The sequence below is a fragment of the Mytilus edulis genome, chromosome 2 (assembly GCF_963676685.1).
Source record: "Mytilus edulis chromosome 2, xbMytEdul2.2, whole genome shotgun sequence".
In the NCBI taxonomy this organism is placed as follows: Eukaryota; Metazoa; Mollusca; class Bivalvia; order Mytilida; family Mytilidae; genus Mytilus; species Mytilus edulis.
Genome location: NC_092345.1, coordinates 69,488,431 through 69,509,919, shown reverse-complemented (window position 1 = coordinate 69,509,919; position 21,489 = coordinate 69,488,431). Strand labels below are relative to the sequence as shown.

Here is a 21,489-nt window from a genome sequence, read left to right as displayed (position 1 = left end):
CGTGTAACAGAAATACTTTTTGGGGGATGGGAGGTTTATTATATTCTGTTCTTCTTTTGATCAGTGTATGCCGATGGTTAGTGGATGGCGGCCAAGATAAATTATGCAACAAACAATTAAGATTTTGGACAAACGTAATGATGTATATTTAGGGGGTCGTAGCTTCAAAAGTTTTAAAGGAAAGTGCCAAAAAAGTATTGTTTTAGTCTTAACAGAATTATCACAAGTATTTCTATTTGAAATTTGTAATTAATTGGCCCGATTTAAAAAACAAATTAAAACTTGGGGGCCAATTTTAACTCTTCGTGAACCTAATAGTGAAATTTGGATCATCTTCACCGAATATGTTGGGATATTTAATTATTTTTTACAAGCGATTTTTAAATGAGATTTGTGTCTTGATGACACTATCCCCCTAAAAAGTAATGTTAAAGCTTTAATTTGTGGACATAGCACATTTATAGTTACAGAAAAGCTTTTCGGACGCAAGAAATTATCAAAGCGTGTTGTTTTCAATCTTTTACTTCACTGGGTTGATACCTCTGCTGGTAGAACATCAGTCCCCGAGGGTATCATCAGCCCAGTAGTTAGTATTTCGGTACTGACATGATTTAACAAACTTTACTAAAATTGTCCGTTTATAAATTTATAAATTATTTAGAAACTAAGGTTTTAACTCCCTCAGGCAAAGTTGGCTTAAGATGAATTTGGATATCTATTTAAGGTATTTTTGACATATAGCTCATTAATGGTTTCGGTACTTGTACATCTTCGGATTTCAAATGTTTGGCTTTGAGCGTTCCTGGTGAAGGTAAATCCGGAAAAGCGCTTTGGATGCAAGAAATTATTAAACGTGTTGTTTTTATTTTTTTTTGTTTATTTACTTTTGAACTTGATTTCTTTATGATTTGTTTATTTTTGTTTTATTTGTCTTATTAGGCTAGATCAGAACTATTTTGAAAGATTATCTTCATTACATGATTGTTTTAAAAGTATGTTAACGTAAATTTAGTGATTGACTGTCGTCATATTTGCTCTGAGTTTTTCATCAATGATTCGCATGAACATTCCGTATGCATATATAAGTTTATAAATTAGTCAACATTCAATTTAAAAAGAATTGATATATCTAGTCGTTTTATTACAGGTAATAGGGGTTGAATTTTGTAAATGAAATGTAGGCGATAAAGAAATTTAGTTCCTTGTGTACTGATTGTTATTCGTTCATGACATGGCAACTGTTGAAAATTCGATGTCCTGGTCAGACGCTCTCATTAAAGGAACTGATAACTTTTTTGAGTTTTCATTGAATGTTCGTCTAACAATTTTTATAATACCAGTAGGATTTTTTTTCATAGTCCTTGGTATAGTAAGTTCGTCATGGTCGGAATCAGATTCATCACGACTAGGACTTTGGGATCACTGCTCAATGCTGACCTCTTACCAAGGCTCCTTCGAATGCTGTGAAAGTATCATCAATTTCCTTGGAAAAGACACACCAGGTAATAAAATATGCTTGTACATTATTTTCCGTAGGAATGACTGGTCGGATAACAATTAAGATATTATTTTCAGTCTGCAAATCATTTATTTTTAATTCGATTTATGTTACTTTAGTAATTCAAAGATTTAATATCAATCTACTAGTGAGAAAAACGTTTATAGCAAATGGTATTAAGTCCTTCGCCATTTGTGAATACTTTTTCCATCTTCATGCCTAATATAATTATCATGTACTGTGTTATCATGTACTGTGTTTTTAAAACTCTAGATTCTACTGACGAGGAAAGGTAGATATATTATAGATAGATAGTTTATTAGTGCGTCGCCATTAATAAACACCTGGAATAAAATATATACATAAACTGAAGTGCAATATTCTTCGCATTTCGTAAATTCAAAGATACATACACCCGTATTCTCATATACTAAGAGAGATATCGATGCTTTTATTTATTTTTTAAAGGATGGAGAATATTGCATCGATTACTTTCATTAAATACATTGGGAAAACAGAACGATATGTCTGCCTTCCAATGGACAAAAAGTAAAATCACAGAAATACTGACCTCTTAGTAAAATTTAAAACGGAAAGACTATTTTTTGTTTCATTTGGGGGAAGTTGCTATTAGTTTTTTTATAGAGAGAAAGTTTCGAATTCTTTAGTTTACTCGATATCCATGTGGTTGCATCGATCGTACAAACACAACCGGCTAATTGCGTCAAACTCTTATATATATCGTAAAAGAAAATATCATGTACCTTCTTTTTCGGACATAATCTATTTTGTGCTTTGCACTTATTCCAGTCTTAAATATAATCATTAATTTGAAAATATATGTTTTTGTGTTCCTGTTTATGGCAAATTCTTTTTTTTTTTTTTTTTTTTTTATCTTACTTGGAAATCGTTTGATCGATGAAAGATATACAAGTTTCAAGCCGTCCTCAAGAAATTAATTAATAACTCAAATTTTGTACCTGATCTGACGTTGGTAAACTTCCTGCTACCTATATATATATTATATATATATCTACCTTCTGGTTTTGATCATAAAGTTTGTTAAATGCCTTCAATTTATCCAGGATAGTCCGATAACGCTGTATATATATATCACGGGTGTCATTCGGTTTATCGAGAGAAATGATCGTGAAAGAATATCTAACGGCGGTCAAGTATTGAGAGACGATCGTGGAAGTTCTGGTAACGGATCGTGAAAGACATTTAATCGAGAAGACATATGAAAGGTCAATAAATATTCTAATTTAATTAATTACACAAACAAATTTACGACAAAATAAAATTGTCTGTCAAAATGGTTCAACATTATGATCAGTATGTGAGAATATCCAGTGTTAAAAGTACATAGTTATTATAAAACAACAAAAGGCAGATTGCTTCTCGACATTTCAATGACATAAAAAATGTAAACAAACATGATTTTTTCACAAATTCGACTAGAAAAACTACTTTTATCCAAATAAGGGCATTCTATTTGAATTAATCAAACGGTTCTCATAGTTATTTTGTATAAACATAATCTGAAAATTGGTAAATAAAGAACTAGTTACACAAAAATTGATTTTTTGGATCGTGAAAGATCACGTACCGCATTTTTGAAGATCGTGAAAAGGATCGTGAAGGATCTGATGCTACGAAGACGTTCAAAATTTTCTTCAACTATATAATAATTAATATGTGTTATTGGTATTGAGAAAAGCTAGATAGGTCAACATCCTCAATAGGTTTAAGCATTTCAAATTCAATTTCATGGAAAAACGAACAGAAATGCATATGACCACTTGATAGATATAAACCTATTGATTCAGGAAAGGTATCACTGTAATTGATTGAAATTTTCCTTAAAACCAAATTTTGGAGACTTTTGTGAGATGTTCAACCCCCTTTTTTGCTATATTTTGTATCTAAGAAATGCAGATTGTTGCCATGGTTATACCCAACAGGGCTTAAGTTATATTTCACCATTATGACCCTTAGAAATCAAATCTATGGAAGATTTTCTTTTTATAAATACTAGAACACACCCGCGAAATCGCGGGCATTCAGAGCGTAGTTTAAAGTATGTAAAGTGTTGTTGGAAGAATTTTGTAAAATATTGAATGACTGGAGAATTTCAGCAAAAGTATCATAAGTCATAGGTTATTGGGGACAGGAAAATGTTTTTTTTTTTTTATCCCTCCTCCTTTATTTCCAAAGTCCCTAATTTTTAGTTTTCTATCAATTTCAATAAGAACATACCTTTAGTATGTTATGAACATTTAAGTAAGGAGCCTGTAATTCAGTGGTTGTCGTTTGTTTATGTGTTATATATTTGTTTTTCGTTCCGGCATTTTTTGTACATAAATAAGGCCGCTAGTTTTTTCGTTTGAATTGTTTTTACATCGTCATTTCGGGGCCTTTTAAAGCTGTGTATGCGGTATTGGCTTTGCTCGTTGTTGAAGGCCGTACGTTGACCTATAGTTGTTAATTTCTGTGTCGGGTCTCTTGTGGAGAGTTGTCTCAACATGGCAAACATATCACATCTTCTTTTTTTGTAATCAATGAATTTTATAAAAGATTTAATGACTGGAGAATTTCAGAAAAGGTATCAAAAGTTCACATGAATAATTTTGGCGCTTATCTGTATATTATGAACATTCATTATTGTATAAATAAAGTGTAATTACTTTCAATTCTAAGTTTACTAATCGATCCATGGTGGTCATTGATATAGTATACAGACCCTCTATTTAATAAACTCTGTGACCGCCGTGGATAGTAAACTTGAAAATGATAGCAGATACAATACTCGTAGTATATGTGTATGTTCAAAGTATACAGAAAAACGCAAATTCTAATCTGACTTAAAATTTCGTCCAATGACGGGAGAATATCCGGACGCCTTTTTTCTCGATTTTCTCCCAAAATAACTCAATCTAAATAATCATACAAATGCGACTATTCACTGTACCTGTAGGACACAGAGGCGTGTTGATAAATTTATTGTGGAAAGAAGAGAAGCGACAGACAAAATGAGGTCTTCTCGTTTAATAGTATAGATAGATATACATGTATAACACACATAGAAAGCTTTATTTGTTAGACAGGAGGGGAAAGAGGGTGTTTAAAAATTATGAGTGTCAATCTTAAGTGTTTTTCCTAACTGTGTATTGCTACCTGAAGATTCAGTTTTGTAGTCAAGTCCGTCACTGCGGATTCGTTAAGCTTTCGGATAACTGTCTGTTGTTATGATTGTAAGTTGTACATTTTAGACTTCATCAAGTTTTCAAATAACATAGAACTCATTATCATGCATCATTCGGCAATGTTCGTTTTATGTTGTGTAGCCTTTTGGATATATACCTGTATGCTATAGCGCCAAGGTATTTCATGTACATGTTTGTCTGCATGTTTCATATATTATGACCATGGTGACGTCAATTGTATTTGATATATTGAATGATAGTAAGATGTCTATGTCTGGCTGTCGGTCAGGGTTCATATACTTTTGACCTTATGTTCCGAATTTATTGTCCAAGCATAACTTTTACATTTGTCAGTTTCTAAGGCACTGTAAGGATTGGAACACATTTATTTGGTGTACGGGATATTTGTAGAGATCTGTATGGCATGGTTCATCTGACCTTGCACTCTTTTTATGAACCATTGACAATCTTAAGCGCATTTGACACTTCTAGTAAAACCCTTGATATAATTTATAGACGTTCAACAAATATACTACGATAGGTAAAGCAGACGAGACATTACAGGATTTGCGCGCTGGTATTCTATAGTCTGTAGTATATAGTTAAAGCAATCCACATCTGCGTTGTATATCAAGAACTAAAGAAAGTACTGTTGCACAAAATGTTGGTTATCGTTCAATCTCAAATTACTCATGAAAGATGCTGTTTTGCTGTAATTTTTTGTTTGATGGATATCATTTTGGTTTAAACGTTGCATATCCATATTATTGGCTAAATAGTGTCGGTCTAGTCTGCCTATATTGCACTTGACCGATTCTCAGAGCTTAATCTTTCACACTTATTTAGACACGTATTTGGTTTTTTTTAACTTTCGATGTAAAGTGTTGAATAGAAAAAATAATAGCTTTAATGATCATCCTTATCAAAATAGATACAGGCTTCAACCAGTTACAGGTTTATCAAATGATAAAAGAAATACTGATTTCTGACTACTAGTATTAACCCTGGTCACGCATTATCTTTCACGATCAAAATAATGCGTTGCCTGATCTTTCACGATCAAGTTTGATGGAAATTTAACAAATTCAAGCTTTTCATAAACAAATTAATGCTTTTAAGGGAAGAACATACTTTAATTTTACTATACTATCAGATACACCAAAGATTAAGTTTCAAATATATCATGATAAACTGAAATATGACCATTATTGGTACAAAAAGCGTGTTATTTGTAATTAATTTCATAGACATACATTGCGCCTTTTGTGTTTTTTCATAAAGTACTGGATATTTTCTTTATCTTATTTCACAGTTATGTTGAGGAAGTTAAACCATTTTGACAGACATAGTTTTTTGTTTGGATTTGTTCCGCGTTTGGAAAATTAAGCAATTTTTCAAAGATTCTGAACTAGAATTTACATTAAATGTCTTTCACGATCCGTTACCAGAGCTTTCACGATCGTCTCTCAATACTTGACCGCCGTTAGATATTCTTTCACGATCATTTCTCTCGATAAACCGAATGACACCCGTGTATATGGTTTTATAACGTATATCATAAAGTAGCGGTTTATACCTTGTCGTTCCAGGTGACATAAAAGTTTGAAAAGTATATGTTATTTTGTAAGTTTGAACATACAAATGTATTTAATTTCCAGAAATAGGAAAAGAGCATAGACACAAGCTTTTCATTGTAAGAACTGGATTATTGATACGTTGAAGTTGATTACTGTAATAATATCAATTGCTGTCATTTTATGGTTGTTGCAAAAAAATTTATGTACATTTCGGGAATTAACATTTTTTTAGAAATAATGATAACACCTTTCGTGTTTATTTCATATTAATCCCCTTTAATAAACTTTATAAGCTCAGGTGATAGTATGTCGTACAATATCAGTATTGCAAATGCATGATAGCTTGTACACAACATATATATTATATATATAGACTTTTTTTTAATATGATGTGAAATCGAGCTATTGCCCGGCGTAATTGACTATAGTCGGACTTGTGTGTTGGTTCCAGTGACTGTCTAGAAAAGTAAATAAGAGTTGACTGTTTTCGTGTTTTTTTTGGTTTTTTTTTCCTTTTTTTCCACATTTTTATATTTTTTTTTCATTTATTTTATTTGTTGTATTTTTTTTGCGTGTGTTTGTGTGTGTGTATTTATTCATTTTATCATATGCTACCATAAACTGAATATACTGTTGGCACGTAATATTGTTTGTTAAATAGATGTTTCTTTTTTTTAGGGAGACGGATTTATAAAAGTTTTTCCAAACTTTTTTCCGAATCCTATATTTGAACTTTATGTAACATTGTAATATTTATCCTGACATTTTTCATTAATAAATACTGATTAAACTAAATGCATGTTGTGTAAGTAAAACATAAGACACCATCAACGTCAATTACCATCAAAACAGTTGATTTTCTAACTTTAAAACTAGACTGAATATGAAATTGTTTTATAAAGATACGAATATACTACCGGTAATATAAGAAATATTTTTGCAAAGAGTCCTACATTTATGTTAGATCTTTGTGTATTTTATTTCACAGCCTAGTCGATAAAATAAAACGAATTGGAAATGGCGTAAGACAATGTCTGAACTAAAACTTTTGTCTTTTAATAAAGGATGGATTAAAACTACAAGTGCCTTCCAAATAATGTCAATGTTTGCAGCCATAGGATGCGCAGTCGCTGTCATAGCGACAATGTGTGTTTCGAAATACAAAGACAACATTAAAATTAACAAACTAGTGTGGATGTCGTATTTGATCACAGGTGAGTAAACGTGCAGTAGAAAGTTTTACAGAATCTATTTGCTTGTTTTATAACCTAGTTTTTACCTTTACCACTTCCCTTTGTATGTATGATCATTTTAGAAAATTCTAAAATCTTAAACGGTGGTATAAAATCTGCAAATGACGATTTTCATATGTGCACAATTTAATTCCACCAATGATAATGAAAATATATTTAAATAAACTGTTATCACAGATATATGTCTCGCCTTTTTGTAATTTTGATTATGCAAATGTTGAAATCAAAATAGCAATATTTTAACATCTTACACATTTCATGCAAATATCCAAAGTCAATGAACCATGACTGAGTTACATGGCTAAACAATTTCCATGTAAATGAGATGTGCCAATGCTAATACAACTGCATACCAAATACCATTGACTTATGATAAGTCGTTCCCAAACCTAAATACAAACATTAACTTGTAAACTATGTAAAAGTTTCAAAGTCAATGAACCATGAAGAGGGGGGATATACAATCTCCATGGAAACGATACTTGCAAATGCAAATAAATTTGCATGCCAAATATCATTCACTTACCATTAGAAGTTCATCTTAAACCGATCTAATCACAAACTAATACATGTAAACTAAGATAAGTTTCAAAGTCATTAGACTGTGACTGAGGGTCGAGGCCAAATATCTTCCATCGAAATGAGATGTGCCAATACTTATACAACTGAATACTAATTAGCATTGGCCTACCACTAATGGTAACCCTTCAACTGACCTAATCACAAACTAATACATGATAACTTAGAAAAATGTTCAAAGTCAACAGACCATGACTAAGGGGGCAGAGCCAAATTATCTCCATGGAAATGAGATATGCCAATACTTATACAACTGCATACCAAATATGATTAACCTACCACTTGCGGTTCACCATAAACTAGACTTAATCACAAACTAATATATTGTTGACGCAATCGCCGCCGCCGCCGACGCCGGAAACAGCATACCTATGTCTCCCTTTTTGACTCCGTCAAGGCGAGACAAAAAAACCTATAAAATATGCCAAAAAATTACCCTTTTCAGATGCTTTTTGTCAAACATGAAAGTGGCCGGATTCGTGTTCATCCTCAACCTTGATATATGTTATGTATTATCATCAAATACAACTTACATTTCAATATTAAGAATGAACACAAATGCGGCCACTTATTTAACTAAAACGCTAAATTTGGAAGATTCAGTAGTTAGGCATGACTTAATGCTGCTTCTAGTACCCTACATATGTGAATTGTATTGTCAAAAACAGCCCATATTTATGTGCCAAAAAGGGTTCTTACTGGACCTACTCCTTTATACTTAGTATTTGTATTAGCGTTAGGGCGACGAAAAGCTGTCTTGCATTTTCTCCACTTTGTCGTCCAAAAGTTCTAATAATTATATGTATTGTACAATAGCACGGCCGACACTCGGCTAACCGAGAGATTGGTCGGTTAATCTATATTGAGTATGCGGCTATATCGGCAGTGGGTCTGTTAATCGGGTTGGCTATACGTCTGTTAAGAGTAAAACGCACAATTTAATGTTAAACTCGATCAAATATACATATTTTTGGCATATTATAAGAATTAAATCAAAAAAAGAAAAGTGTCTGACAAAATGATATCTATCAAAGAACATTTTCCACCTTTAAAAACATTTCATAGTCTGCGCAGTTTTCAGTAAAAGTAAAAGGCGTCGCGCAAGTATGTAGTATTTATGATTACACGCATAGCAATTTTTTAATAAAAGGCGAAACACACAAATTTAGATATCATTTAAAAGACACAAAATACTACTTTGGTTCTTAAATATAAATTGACATTAGTAAATATTTCATAATTGTAATATAACGTGAGTAATACCACGTTTTAGTGAAAATTATGTGAATAAAGTCTGTTAATGGGTTGGACAATTGAAATTGTGTCAGTTAAGAGTTATTTAGCCACGAAAATAGTTGTGCTACCTTTATATTTTCCCATTGAAAATATTAAAAATGAGATGTTCTTGAGTAAAAAAAAATATTGTAAGGGTTCCGCGGAACCCAGTGTCTCGCCTACTTTTGCTGTAAATCGCAGGCTCAACAAAAATGAGGAAAAAAAATCAATAAAAATATTCCTCTTGATACTATCTTATGATTGTAAGAAGCTTCTGTCCAAGTTTAGTAAAAATTTAGGATAGTGAATGAATCTAATAAATGTTTTGAAAACTTTAACTGCAGACTGTATGTAATGTGAACTGGAAGAAAATCTAAGTCCATTTAAAAGTAAAATACAGAATAAATGGAGTTATCTTTTTACAATATTTACTTCTGGATACTATTTTATGATCATAAATAAGATTCTGTCCAAGTTTTGTACAAACCCAGGATAGTTTAAGAAAGATATTAAATTTTTAAAAACTTTAACCAGAGTGAATGTAATGTTTCCCCGCAGAAAAACCAAGTCCATTCAAAAGTAAAATACGGAAAAAAATGGATTTTCTTAATTACAGAATTTACTTCTCGATTCTATCTTATGATCATAAACAAACTTCTGTCCATGTTTGGTACAAACTAAGGATAGTTTAAGAAAGTTATTAAAACTTTAAAAACTTTAACCACAGAGTGAATGTAATGTTTCCCCGCAGAACAAACTAAGTCCATGATTTATAAGTAAAATACGGAAAAAATGGAATTTCATTTTTACAAAATTTACTTCTGGATACTATCTTAATATGATCATAAACAAGCTTCTGTCCAAGGTTGTTAGAAATCCAGTATAGTTCAAGAAAGTTATTAAAATTTCAAAAACTTTAACCACATAGTGAATATTTGTGGACGCCGCCGACGACGACGACACCGACGACGACGGAATGTAGGATCGCTTAGTCTCGCTTTTTCGACTAAAGTCGAAGGCTCGACAAAAAATAATAATACGATGCAACACTATCCTTCCAGTAAAAGCATTTTTATTTTGACTTTCTTTGCATTTTACTCAAGAGTGTGTCACTTCAATATAGCGTGATCTGGGTTGGTCGCTGGAATATGCAAAAATTTATTATTAACGATTTCAATCAGCCGTAATTTTTATGTCTGCTCAAAGTAGCATGTTCTCAAATCCGATTGAACGTGTCTTTCTAATTCAACACATGGTACATATATAACGTGTTGTCGTTTTCATATGCACATGACATTTGTCACTGGACGTTTAGGTGGTACCCAACACTACAGGGAGATAACTCTGTAAAGTCAGTGATACGTTTTAATTACGTTGTGTTGTAAAGGGAATAATAAGCTTCTCGAAGATCAAAATTGGTGTTTGTCAAACTGCTATATAACCAGTTAATTTTTCTGACAAAACGGTTGGTTCAAATTTTTTGAAATTTTTATATTTCTGTTAAAGGTTCAAATTAAATACTTTGTCAAAATTTTATCCAAATTAAACGAACCACATTGATTTTAGTGAAAGTGTTCGGTACCACCTTAATCCTAATTCCTCAGCATCATCCAATTGTTTTTTTTTTCTTGTATTACTTAATCATCTGTTGTTTACAAATCATTTTAAAGAAGTAAATGGAAAGGAGCGAATGCAGCTACATTTGGTTGTATTAAAATTTAATTCATTTTATTCCGTTTAGTTCCTTTTCTACATATGTGCAGAGGAGAACTGCAGGTGTCCACATGTAAACGTCAAGCATTTGTCACCAATATGAGTACATCGCAATCCGTTACTGTTTCAACATCCAGGGGGGTTTCATGTCTTTATTCTTAAACAATTTGTTTTCTTCTCTTTTTTAGCAATGCATCACTCTCTACTGTCCTTATCTTTTATTTTGTATTCTGTATCTCCATCCAGATTCTCGTGTATACCATGAGGGTACGGATTGGGGGGTGTTGTTTATTTCTGTATTCTTTAAATGGTTATGTTACTTTTCTCTACATTTTATTTATCTTACCCATTATTCTTTCTCTATTCTTTATATTTAGGCATCCCAATATACTGATGTTTAGTTACATTACGACGTTAATCTCTGATTTATATACTGGTTACCAATGTAGATGACAAATTGGTGTCATTCATGACAATTAAACAGAATCCACATGATATATGCGACCATTCTCGGATAAAATCAATTTTACTTTAATTTAACACTTTTTGAAACCATTTTTATCAATTCTCAATATCCATTGCCTACATTGTTATTGTTCATGTGTTTTGTTCCGTATATTTTATATTCCATTGCTCATGTTTTGTTTCCGTATATGCTCAAGTGTTGTTTCCGTATATTTTAGCCGCTCGTCTTGAGCCTACCAAATGAACACACCATAAAGTAATAAAATTATACTTTTATTGTCATTCATAACTCTTAACAGACTAATTAACAGACCGGGTTTTATACATCCGACCCATTAACAGACCAGGTTTTTAATAAAGATTGATTTATGTCACCAAAATACAGATTTTCGTGTAGATTTTTCACAAAATGATATCAATTTGGTTAACACTCATAATGCCTGTCTTTTTTCGATGTTCAAAATAGTGCATGCAAGTAAATTCAACCCAAGTGTCATTTTGTGTACATTTTGTGTGTGTAAAATGTGTATAAATTTACTGATGAGTAATTTGCCTTTTCATTTAATAGATCGTACATAGAAGCTAGAAAAATAATAATTACACCACTGGATTCAGTACATTTTATAGTTTTGTCAGACATAAATATTTTTTATGATATACATATATTTAAAAGGTTATACAATGAAACATTCTGAGTTTTCAATGATTTTCTCGATAACACCTGATTAACAGACTTTAGCCAACCCGATTAACAGACCCACTGCCGATATAGCCGCATACTCAATATAGATTAACCGACCAATCTCTCGGTTAGCCGAGTGTCGGCCGTGAATAGGAAAAAAATCAATACTAAGCTGGTGTGGTCAAAAATGCGTTTACATCGTAATACTTAGAAAATAGATGTGAACGGGGTTATCTGACATAAAATACTGATGACCCTAGAAACGTCATGCATAGCAGGGACGCTTAACCTCTTGCATACAAATAAAATCCCCAGTATGAAGATTGCCTTATTTGTAACTTTTTTTTTACATACACCCACTCCATTCATCTCGGCATGCCCAAAGTACAATACAGAAGCAAAGAACAATACATGCGATCACAAGTTAAAGTAGGAAGAAACAATAAGTTTGTGTAAATAAAGGCAACAGTAGTATACCGGTGCTCAAAAGTCATAAATCGATTGAGAGAAAACAAATCCTGGTTAAAAACTAAAACCCAGGGAAACACATAAACTATAACTTATAAGAGGGAAAAAATTACAACAGGAGCACTGAATTAGTGCAAAATAAATAAACGTCATATGTAAACATTAACATGTCCAAAAAATTGAGTCTTGACTCCGTAATACTTTACAATTTCAGCATTTTTACTAATGATTAGTATCAGTGTATATGGCGGAACATATCACAAAGAAGACTGGCTAAAAGATCACAGACTTTCTGGTTCATTCGCATGTGCAACTATTGCATTTTTCCTGTACTTGTGTGGAGGTTTGGTTATCATAATAATGAGCTATCAAGGTAAGATGACTTCAAAAGTTTATATTTTATCCATGTTCAACTTTTACCGCCGTTGTTATTGAACATGCAATCAAAGTTACTGAAAATAAAATGTTACTGAATACAGGCCTTGATTTTTAGTATCCTAGGCTATCTAGGAACCGTCATTTCTGCTGCTAGCATTTGATGCCATTTGAGTTTAAATATTTTTGAATTTTCTATTATATTTATGAACAAAATAGTTCTTAAGCAAATGAATATATTTTAGGAGAAAACAAAGTGGAAGTTGTTTATATTTCCCAAAAGGAAGAACCTAGACCAAGCTCATCACTTCCAAGTCACTATTTATGGCTGGCTAAAAGACCAATAAAAACTCCAAAGTACTGGACAAAGTTTGACAATTCAAAACGAATTGATGAATGGATAGCTCAAAATTCGTCTTCCTTATTTCATCTGGTACCTGCGTCAACATTGGAAAAAACTGCTATCAATAAACTTGTTCAAAGGACTTGGAAGGAGGATCTAGTTGGGGTGGGTAGAGATGCTAAAGGTATAGATCCGCTAGTCTATAAAAAGCTACAGGTCATCAAAGTCGAACGAGTCGAAAATGCTCCTTTATTCGAAAAATATGCTGAAAATCGAGCAAAACTTTTTCGGAAGGTAGGTAGAGGAGTGGGCTTAAATAAGCTGGAACAAACAGGCAAGGCTCAAAAAGGGCCGATAATAACAACTACCGAAGACATACTTTTAAGGGACGTGTATCCCGCAGTAAATGAATATTATCTCTTTCATGGTACACCTGTTGAAATAGTTGATGCTATCGTTACTCAAGGCCTAGATGCCAGATTAAATAAAAGGGGGATGTTTGGTCCAGCTGTGTATGCTGCAGAAAGTAGTACCAAGAGCGATTCGTATGCAGGTGAGAAACATATATTGTCTACTAGTATATTATTAAAGGTTTGTTTATCATGTGGATACCACAAATACGCTTGTTTCCCTGCATATTTAAGGGTTTATGTAAAATATTTTCATTTATTTAATCAAATGTTTTGAATTGAATATAAAGGAGATTCATCCTAAAAACTTATACGAAGAATTCACTGTAAAGGGAGATAAAACAGTGTTTCTAGAACATCCTATTTCCGATTCAAAATCTCTTGAAAATCAAAATATATAAAACGTACAGATATATAAAAAAAAAAAAAAAAAAAAAAAAATAACCAACAACGTAATATAGCATAGACAGAATAGCAAAACTCGCAAGTTCAATTGAACAGATTTTCTGAAGTGTAGTTATATCATCCATGTATCCATATTTCCCCTTGACCTATATTATAGGTGTTTTGAGTACCAAAAACAAATAATTGGTAGTTTAATCCCGTTATGTGTGCGTGTCTGCTCCATGTCAAAAACAATCGTCAATCGTTTTCATGCTTCTTCTATTCATGGATCTTGACTTCTGACAAATTAGCATTGTTTCAAATATTCTATCATCTTACAGGATGTTTTGGGATTTTTGTCAGATTTTCGGAATCCTCTGATTTTCCATTTAAATGCCGTAAAAAAATTTGCCCATTGACCCTCATTTTTCTTTTTATGAATACTTTCATATGTATATTTATAAGCCATCTGTAAAAGTCTTATAAAATCTTTTTTTTTTTACAGTTTTTTAGAACATAAACTTGTCAATGATAAAGCGATGAAAAATCAATTAAGAACAGTTTCCCGCAAAATGTCAATGGCTAATATCTTAAAAAACAAGCACCTATATATATATTTTTGCTTTTTTTGGTTCCTTTATTTAACCCGTATCAATATATACTAGTGTTATGAAAAGCTTGTTATTTTGAAACTGAGTAGCGAACTTCCTTAAATGTAAACTGTAAACGCGTTAACCCATCGCTGAACCCTTATAAGGAACTCCAAACGTCTGGTTTGGTTAACAAATGTTGTTTGGTTAATATCTAACTAACGTTTGTCCAAAATATTCTGTGATTCATTCCTTTTTGGCTAACAGAAACACGTGTGTTATTTGTAATATTTTCTTTTCTTGTCAGATTCACCACAATCCAGGGATATAAAGTCGGAGAAGAAAATGATTTTATTGCGTATGTTGCTAGGAGAAATGTTTGTTTTAAATTCTAAAGAGGTTTTTCAGCGTCCTCCTTGCAAAACGTGCAGAAACGATCGCTGCAGTGATAGATCACATGATCAAGGCGGGAACTGGTTCTATGATTCTGTTGTTGTGGACGGACACTGGAATTTCCGAGAATTTCTTGTTTATGAACTAAATATGTGTTATCCAGAGTATGTTATTACTTACAAAAGGATCTAGTATTGAGGTTCTTCACTTTTTTATCCGTCCACGAAGCTTAAAATACAATGCAAGATAATTTGGTATTTTGTCTGTATACGGTTATGATGCATAGCAGGGCCGTAGCGTAATGGAGGCAAATGAGGCAAATGCCTCACTTTTGAAACGACGACCAAACTTTTAAAGTGTCATTTTTTTTAATTATAGATTTTACATTATCAATATGCAAGTTTCGCGTTTCAAATTATCTACCAGCACACTACTACATCCAATATGTTCAATCTGCAGCAGCGATTGCAGCTTTTACCATAGCGAATCGATGACGGTAAAAAAATAAGTGTTCCGAATACAAATCAAAATAAAAAAAATTGAAACAAATCTTAATGTCGTTACAAAACTGGTTGAAGATGGGTATTTTAAAGAGAAAAAATATGAAAAAGGTAACTCATGAGTATAAAAACACCCCTATAAATATGCTGGCTTAATACTTTCCTTGGTTCATTTTTAAATCGATTATAGTTATTAATCTTTACAGTAAAATAATGCATTGGCCAAAAATATAATAATTATTCATAATTAATTTAAACAAAATCATGAACCGCCTTTTCTATGGAAGTCTTAAAAATGTATAAGGCAATTCTTGATTTTTATTTATCTTTAGTAAAAGTAGGAATGATATATTTTTGGTATTGTTTGAAAATAATTTTTTTCGTGTTTCTTTTTCTGTTTATGATCAGCATTGTCTGGTTGTATGCAAGCGTGTTCCATTGATTCTAGTGCGGTAGGTCGTGGGTTCGAACCGCGGTAGGTCAAACCAATGACTTAAAAAATGATAGAATAATGTGTCCAAGTAAAGGTCTTCTATCCAGATAGGTCTTCCAGCGGAATGTTTACAGATAACTTGTGATCACTTGTGACATTAGAACGTCAAAACTATCCGGTTAAGTAACAATGTTGGTCTATTTTTCTCTGTACCTATTCTTATGGTTAATGATTATGTATAATAAATATATTCTTATCGATGCTCGTCTTATAGAAGCTTATAACTTGATGTTGGACATACATATATATATATACAACTCGTCTAAACATCAACCCAACAATGTTAGATCTGTAAATTTGCTTTCGCAAATTTTTGGTTCTTCCCTCGCCTGGATTCGAACCCATGCTACTGTGATATCGTGACACCAAATCGCCTGCACTGCAGCCGTCCCGCTAGACCACACGACCACCTGGGCTCTCAAAAAAAGAGCTTTCGCTGGCCATGTGTTACCTTTCCACGTCAGTTTTAATCTAGCGGCGTACTACAGTACATGATATATAAGGCATGAAGATGTTATTGTTACAGATCAGCTAAATTATCTATAGTAAAGGATCCTACAAATTAATGTAAGATACAGTCACAGAAAATAATTATATTCATAAGTACGTCTGAGTCAGTGTATATATATATATATATACATAAGTCAAGAACGTGTGTTGAAGCAGTACAGGTCACAGAAGAAAAGGACAGTTTTAGTTGACCAACAGAGATTAACTTTAATATTGAAACTTGATTTGTTACTTACTAGGCTAGTTAATAAAAAAAAACGCATTTCTGTTATATTTTTTTATTTTTTATTATAGATGGTAATGCTAGAAAAAGCTTCTCCCGTACATGTCAGGCACCCGAACCACCCTAAAAAAAAAGCCCAAAAATTTTTCGCCTCGCTCCGCTCGGCGAATTGCCTCATTTTAAACAGACCTGCCCTACGGCCTTGCATAGTAATTTTATATTTATTCAGGTCAGATATAATATTTTGTTTTGTCAATTTTTTAAGAACCTTATGCAGTTGATTAAAATTATATGTTCCTAGCATTCTACTAGTGTCTAATACTTATACCTCTGATTATATACATAACCGATAGTCATGTCTTTATCTCTTTTAGTTTGCTGTATACAGTGCCTAAATTGCTTTTACAATTACGCTAAACCGAATGCGATTTTTCTTCTTCTTTTTATTAATTTATTTCATAATAATAATATTACAGTATAACAAAATGTCTTAGAGAATGCATACAGTTGATACATACCACACAGAAATAGCAATCCACTTCAAAACAAGAAAGACGAAAACGGATTTAAATGTACAACGGTCTAGATGATTTTATAACATTTCAAATTGTAAATATTAAATTAGGAAACTAGTTTCCCTTTATTGACTGCGGTCATTGATTATTGTTAAATTGTCGCAAATATCGTGTAAGGGGAAGGGTATAAAAAATATATGGGTTACAAAAAAAGTGCAATTGTTTTACATATTTTGTTCAGAAAAAAAACAAAACTAACTAGTATCTCAATTGTTTGTAAAACAATTGAAAGGTCTTTCCTGTAAAAGTGATGTTTTCGTAATGTTCTTTGTACGACCTTTCGTTTGATATACGACAAGCATACCTTCTGAAACTTTTCGCTTTTTACACTCAATGACCTCATCCACCTACATTTTTGAGATCGGAAGTATGATATATGTAACACAGGGTAGATGAGCTTTCATTTGATATGCGACAACGCCATGTTCTAAAAAGTTTGATTTTTGCACTTAATAACCCCATCCAACTAAATTTTGGAGGTTGGGAATTTGATATTTCAAATGTACACATCATGACCTTTCATTTGATATACAACAACCCTATCGTAAAAGAAAATTTATTTTTTGCACTCAATGACCCCATCCAACCAATTTTTGGGGGACGTCAATTTGAAATTTGAAATGTACGCTTTATGTTCTTTCGTTTGATATGCGACAACCTTACCATCTGAGAAATTTGATTGTTTGCACTAAATGACCCCACCCTTCCACCTGGGATGAAAAAGAGGTTTAAAATTTTCATTTTTAAGTAGAGTTTATTGAGACCTTCAATTTGATATATCAGATGACCCCATTTGACAAAGTGCCAAAAATGATGCAATATCAACGATGTAAATAGAAGTTATGATATTTACAAAGTCAATGCAAAACATGAAAATTTCAAAATGATTTTTTGGTGTTTTTTTTAAATAGTGAGTTTTTGGTATTTGGTCAAACATATAACTATGTTAACCTCTTCAATTTCTTAAACATTTTAAGTGGTAAGCTGTTGTTAATTCAGAAATACATGCCGCCGCTCGCAAAATTTCAAACTGCATTATCTCTAAAACGACAATAGATATCTCAAATCTGTTAAATGGTAAATGATCTACAGTTGAAGGACAACATTATAGAAAAAGAATTGGGACAATTTCAAAGTTCACCAAGGTCACAATTAATCATCAAATATATGATGCAATACCAAACTTGAGAACCGAAAGTCGTAGAGACATGGGATTACCACCATTCAACTCAGGACCACTTAACCTTTCAAATATCACAAGGTCAAGGTCATAGTATAATGTGAAGGTCAAGGTGAAATTTCATCATGACCTGATATTGACCTCAAATTGAAGGTCTGGAATTACTGATCATCTTTGCAGTTTATAGTAGATTGATATCTGTTACCTTTAAAAAGATATATACAAAATACTATACTTTTAAGAATCATCCCGTTGTAACTTTTGAACAGACGGTCGGACATTTTTGGCTTATTATATAAAATGTAGAGCTCGTCGAGAGGAACAAATTATACGCTGTATGTATGCTGCAAAGTCTTATCGTTTTCCTAATATGTAAGCTTGAAATTGCAGCGTAACTTTTTTTTGCACTCAGTGACATTTGACCTTGACTGCATATTAAAGGTCACATGAATTAAAGATTATTGGTAAAGGTCCCAAGTCTCTGCGACTTTTGGTTCTCGAAATAGAATTTTTCAAAAATTGTGCACAATTTTTCAGGGGGAATAACTCCTTATAAGGGTAAATAACAAAATGATTGTATATGTTCATTAACATTGCCATCTGTTCCTTTACATGTTGCCGTTTTCAGAGCGATTCTATCTCTAATACTTTTTGAGAAAAATGCAAAGGAAAAAAAATGTTTCAAGGGGATATAACTCTCATATGGGATTGTGAAATCCTATGCAGCGTCATATGTTAATACATCATGATGAGATTTACCTTTTCTCCAAATAAGGTCATGATATCTTTAAAAACAACGAGGGAGGACTATGTTGAAAAAAATCAATAAAAGGGAGATAACTTCTAAAGGGGATGATGAAATCTTACAAAAGTTAATCTTGTAAAAGTTTATGATGAGGTCCATCCAGGACCCATATTTGGTCTTGATAACTTCTACAGAAACGTGGGGAGGGCAAGCCAAAAAAATGTTGGAAGAAAAAAAGGAAAAACTAGTATCTCAATTGTTTGTAAAACAATTGAAAGGTCTTTCCTGTTAAAGTGATGTTTTCGTAATGTTCTTTGTACGACCTTTCGTTTGATATATGACAAGCATACCTTCTGAAACTTTTCGCTTTTTACACTTAATGACCTCATCCGCCTACATTTTTGAGATCGGAAATATGAAATATAGAACACAGGGTAGATGAGCTTTCATTTGATATGCCACAACGCCATGTTCTAAAAAGTTTGATTTTTGAACTAAATAACCCCATCCAACCAATTTTTGGAGGTTGGGAATTCGATATTTCAAATGTACACATCATGACCTTTCATTTGATATACAACAAACCTATCGTAAAGAAAATTTATTTTTTGCACTCAATGACCCCATCCAACCAATTTTCGAGATACGTCAATTTGAAATGTGAAATGTACGCTTTATGTTCTTTCATTTGATATGCGACAACCTTACCATCTAAGAAGTTTGAATTTTTGCACTAAATGACCCCACCCTTCCACCTGGGATGAAAAAGAGGTTTAAAATTTTTGTTTTTAAGTAGAGTTTATTGAGACCTTCAATTTGATATATCAGATGACCCCATTTGACAAAGTGCAAAAAATGATGCAATATCAATTATATAAATAGAAGTTATGAAACTTACAAAGTCAATGCAAAACATGAAAATTTCGAAATGATTTTTTTGGTGTTTTTTTCAATGGAATGTTTTTGGTATTTGGTCAAAGATATAACTATGTTAACTTCTTCAATTTCTAAAACATTTTAAGGGGTAAGCTGTTGTTGATTCAGAAATACATGCTACCGCTCGCAAAACTTCAAATTGCATTATCTCTAAAACGACAATAGATATCTCAAATCTGTTAAATGATAAATGATCTACAGTTGAAGGACAACACTATAGGAAAAGAATTGGGACATTTTCAAAGTTCACCAAGGTCACAATTAATCATCAAATATATGATGCAATACCAAACTTGAGAACCGGAAGTCGTAGAGACATGGGACTACCACTATTCAACTCAGGACCACTTGACCTTTCAAATATCACAAGGTCAAGGTCATAGTATACTGTGAAGGTCAAGGTGAAATTTCATCATGACCTGACATTGACCTCAAATTGAAGGTCTTGAATTACTGATCATCTTTGCAGTTTATAGTAGGTTGATATCTGCTACCTTTTAAAAGATATACACAAAATACTATACTTTTAAGAATCATCCCGTTGTAACTTTTGAACAGACAGTCGGACTTTTTTGGACTTATCATATAAAATGTAGAGCTCGTCGAGAGGAACATTTTATACGCTGTATGTATGCAGCAAAGTCTTACCGTTTTCCTAATATGTAAGCTTGAAATTGCAGCGAAATTTTTTTTTGCACTCGGTGACCTTTGACCTTGGATGCATATTAAAGGTCACATGAATTAAAGATTATTGGTGAAGGTCCCAGGTCTCTACGACTTCCGGTTCTGGAAATAAAAATTTTTAAAATTGTTTACAATTTTTTAATGGGAATAACTCCTTATAAGGGTTAATAACAAAATGATTGTATATGTTCATTAACATTACCATCTGTTCCTGTACATGTTGCCGTTTTCAAATCGATTCTATCTCTAGTACTTTTTGAGAAAAATGCAAAGGAAAGAAATTGTTTCAAGGGGATATAACTCTCATAGGGGACGACGAAATCCTATTCAGCCTCATATGGTAATACATAATGATGAGATGTACCTTTTGTCCATATAAGGTCATGATATCTTTAAAAACAACGAGGGGGGGCCATGTGGAAAAAAATCAAT

General features: G+C 32.4%; 1 protein-coding gene across 1 annotated transcript; it reads left to right on the top strand.

The window, feature by feature from the left end:
* The first annotated feature begins 1,149 nt into the window (after window positions 1-1,149).
* On the top strand, window positions 1,150-15,491 carry LOC139512772 (uncharacterized). Its single transcript, XM_071300674.1, has 5 exons — window positions 1,150-1,502; window positions 7,346-7,495; window positions 12,931-13,089; window positions 13,337-13,987; window positions 15,126-15,491. The coding sequence occupies exons 1-5, from the start codon at window positions 1,232-1,234 to the stop codon at window positions 15,401-15,403; spliced, it is 1,509 nt and encodes a 502-aa protein (XP_071156775.1). The 5' UTR covers window positions 1,150-1,231; the 3' UTR covers window positions 15,404-15,491.
* The last annotated feature ends 5,998 nt before the right edge of the window (window positions 15,492-21,489 follow it).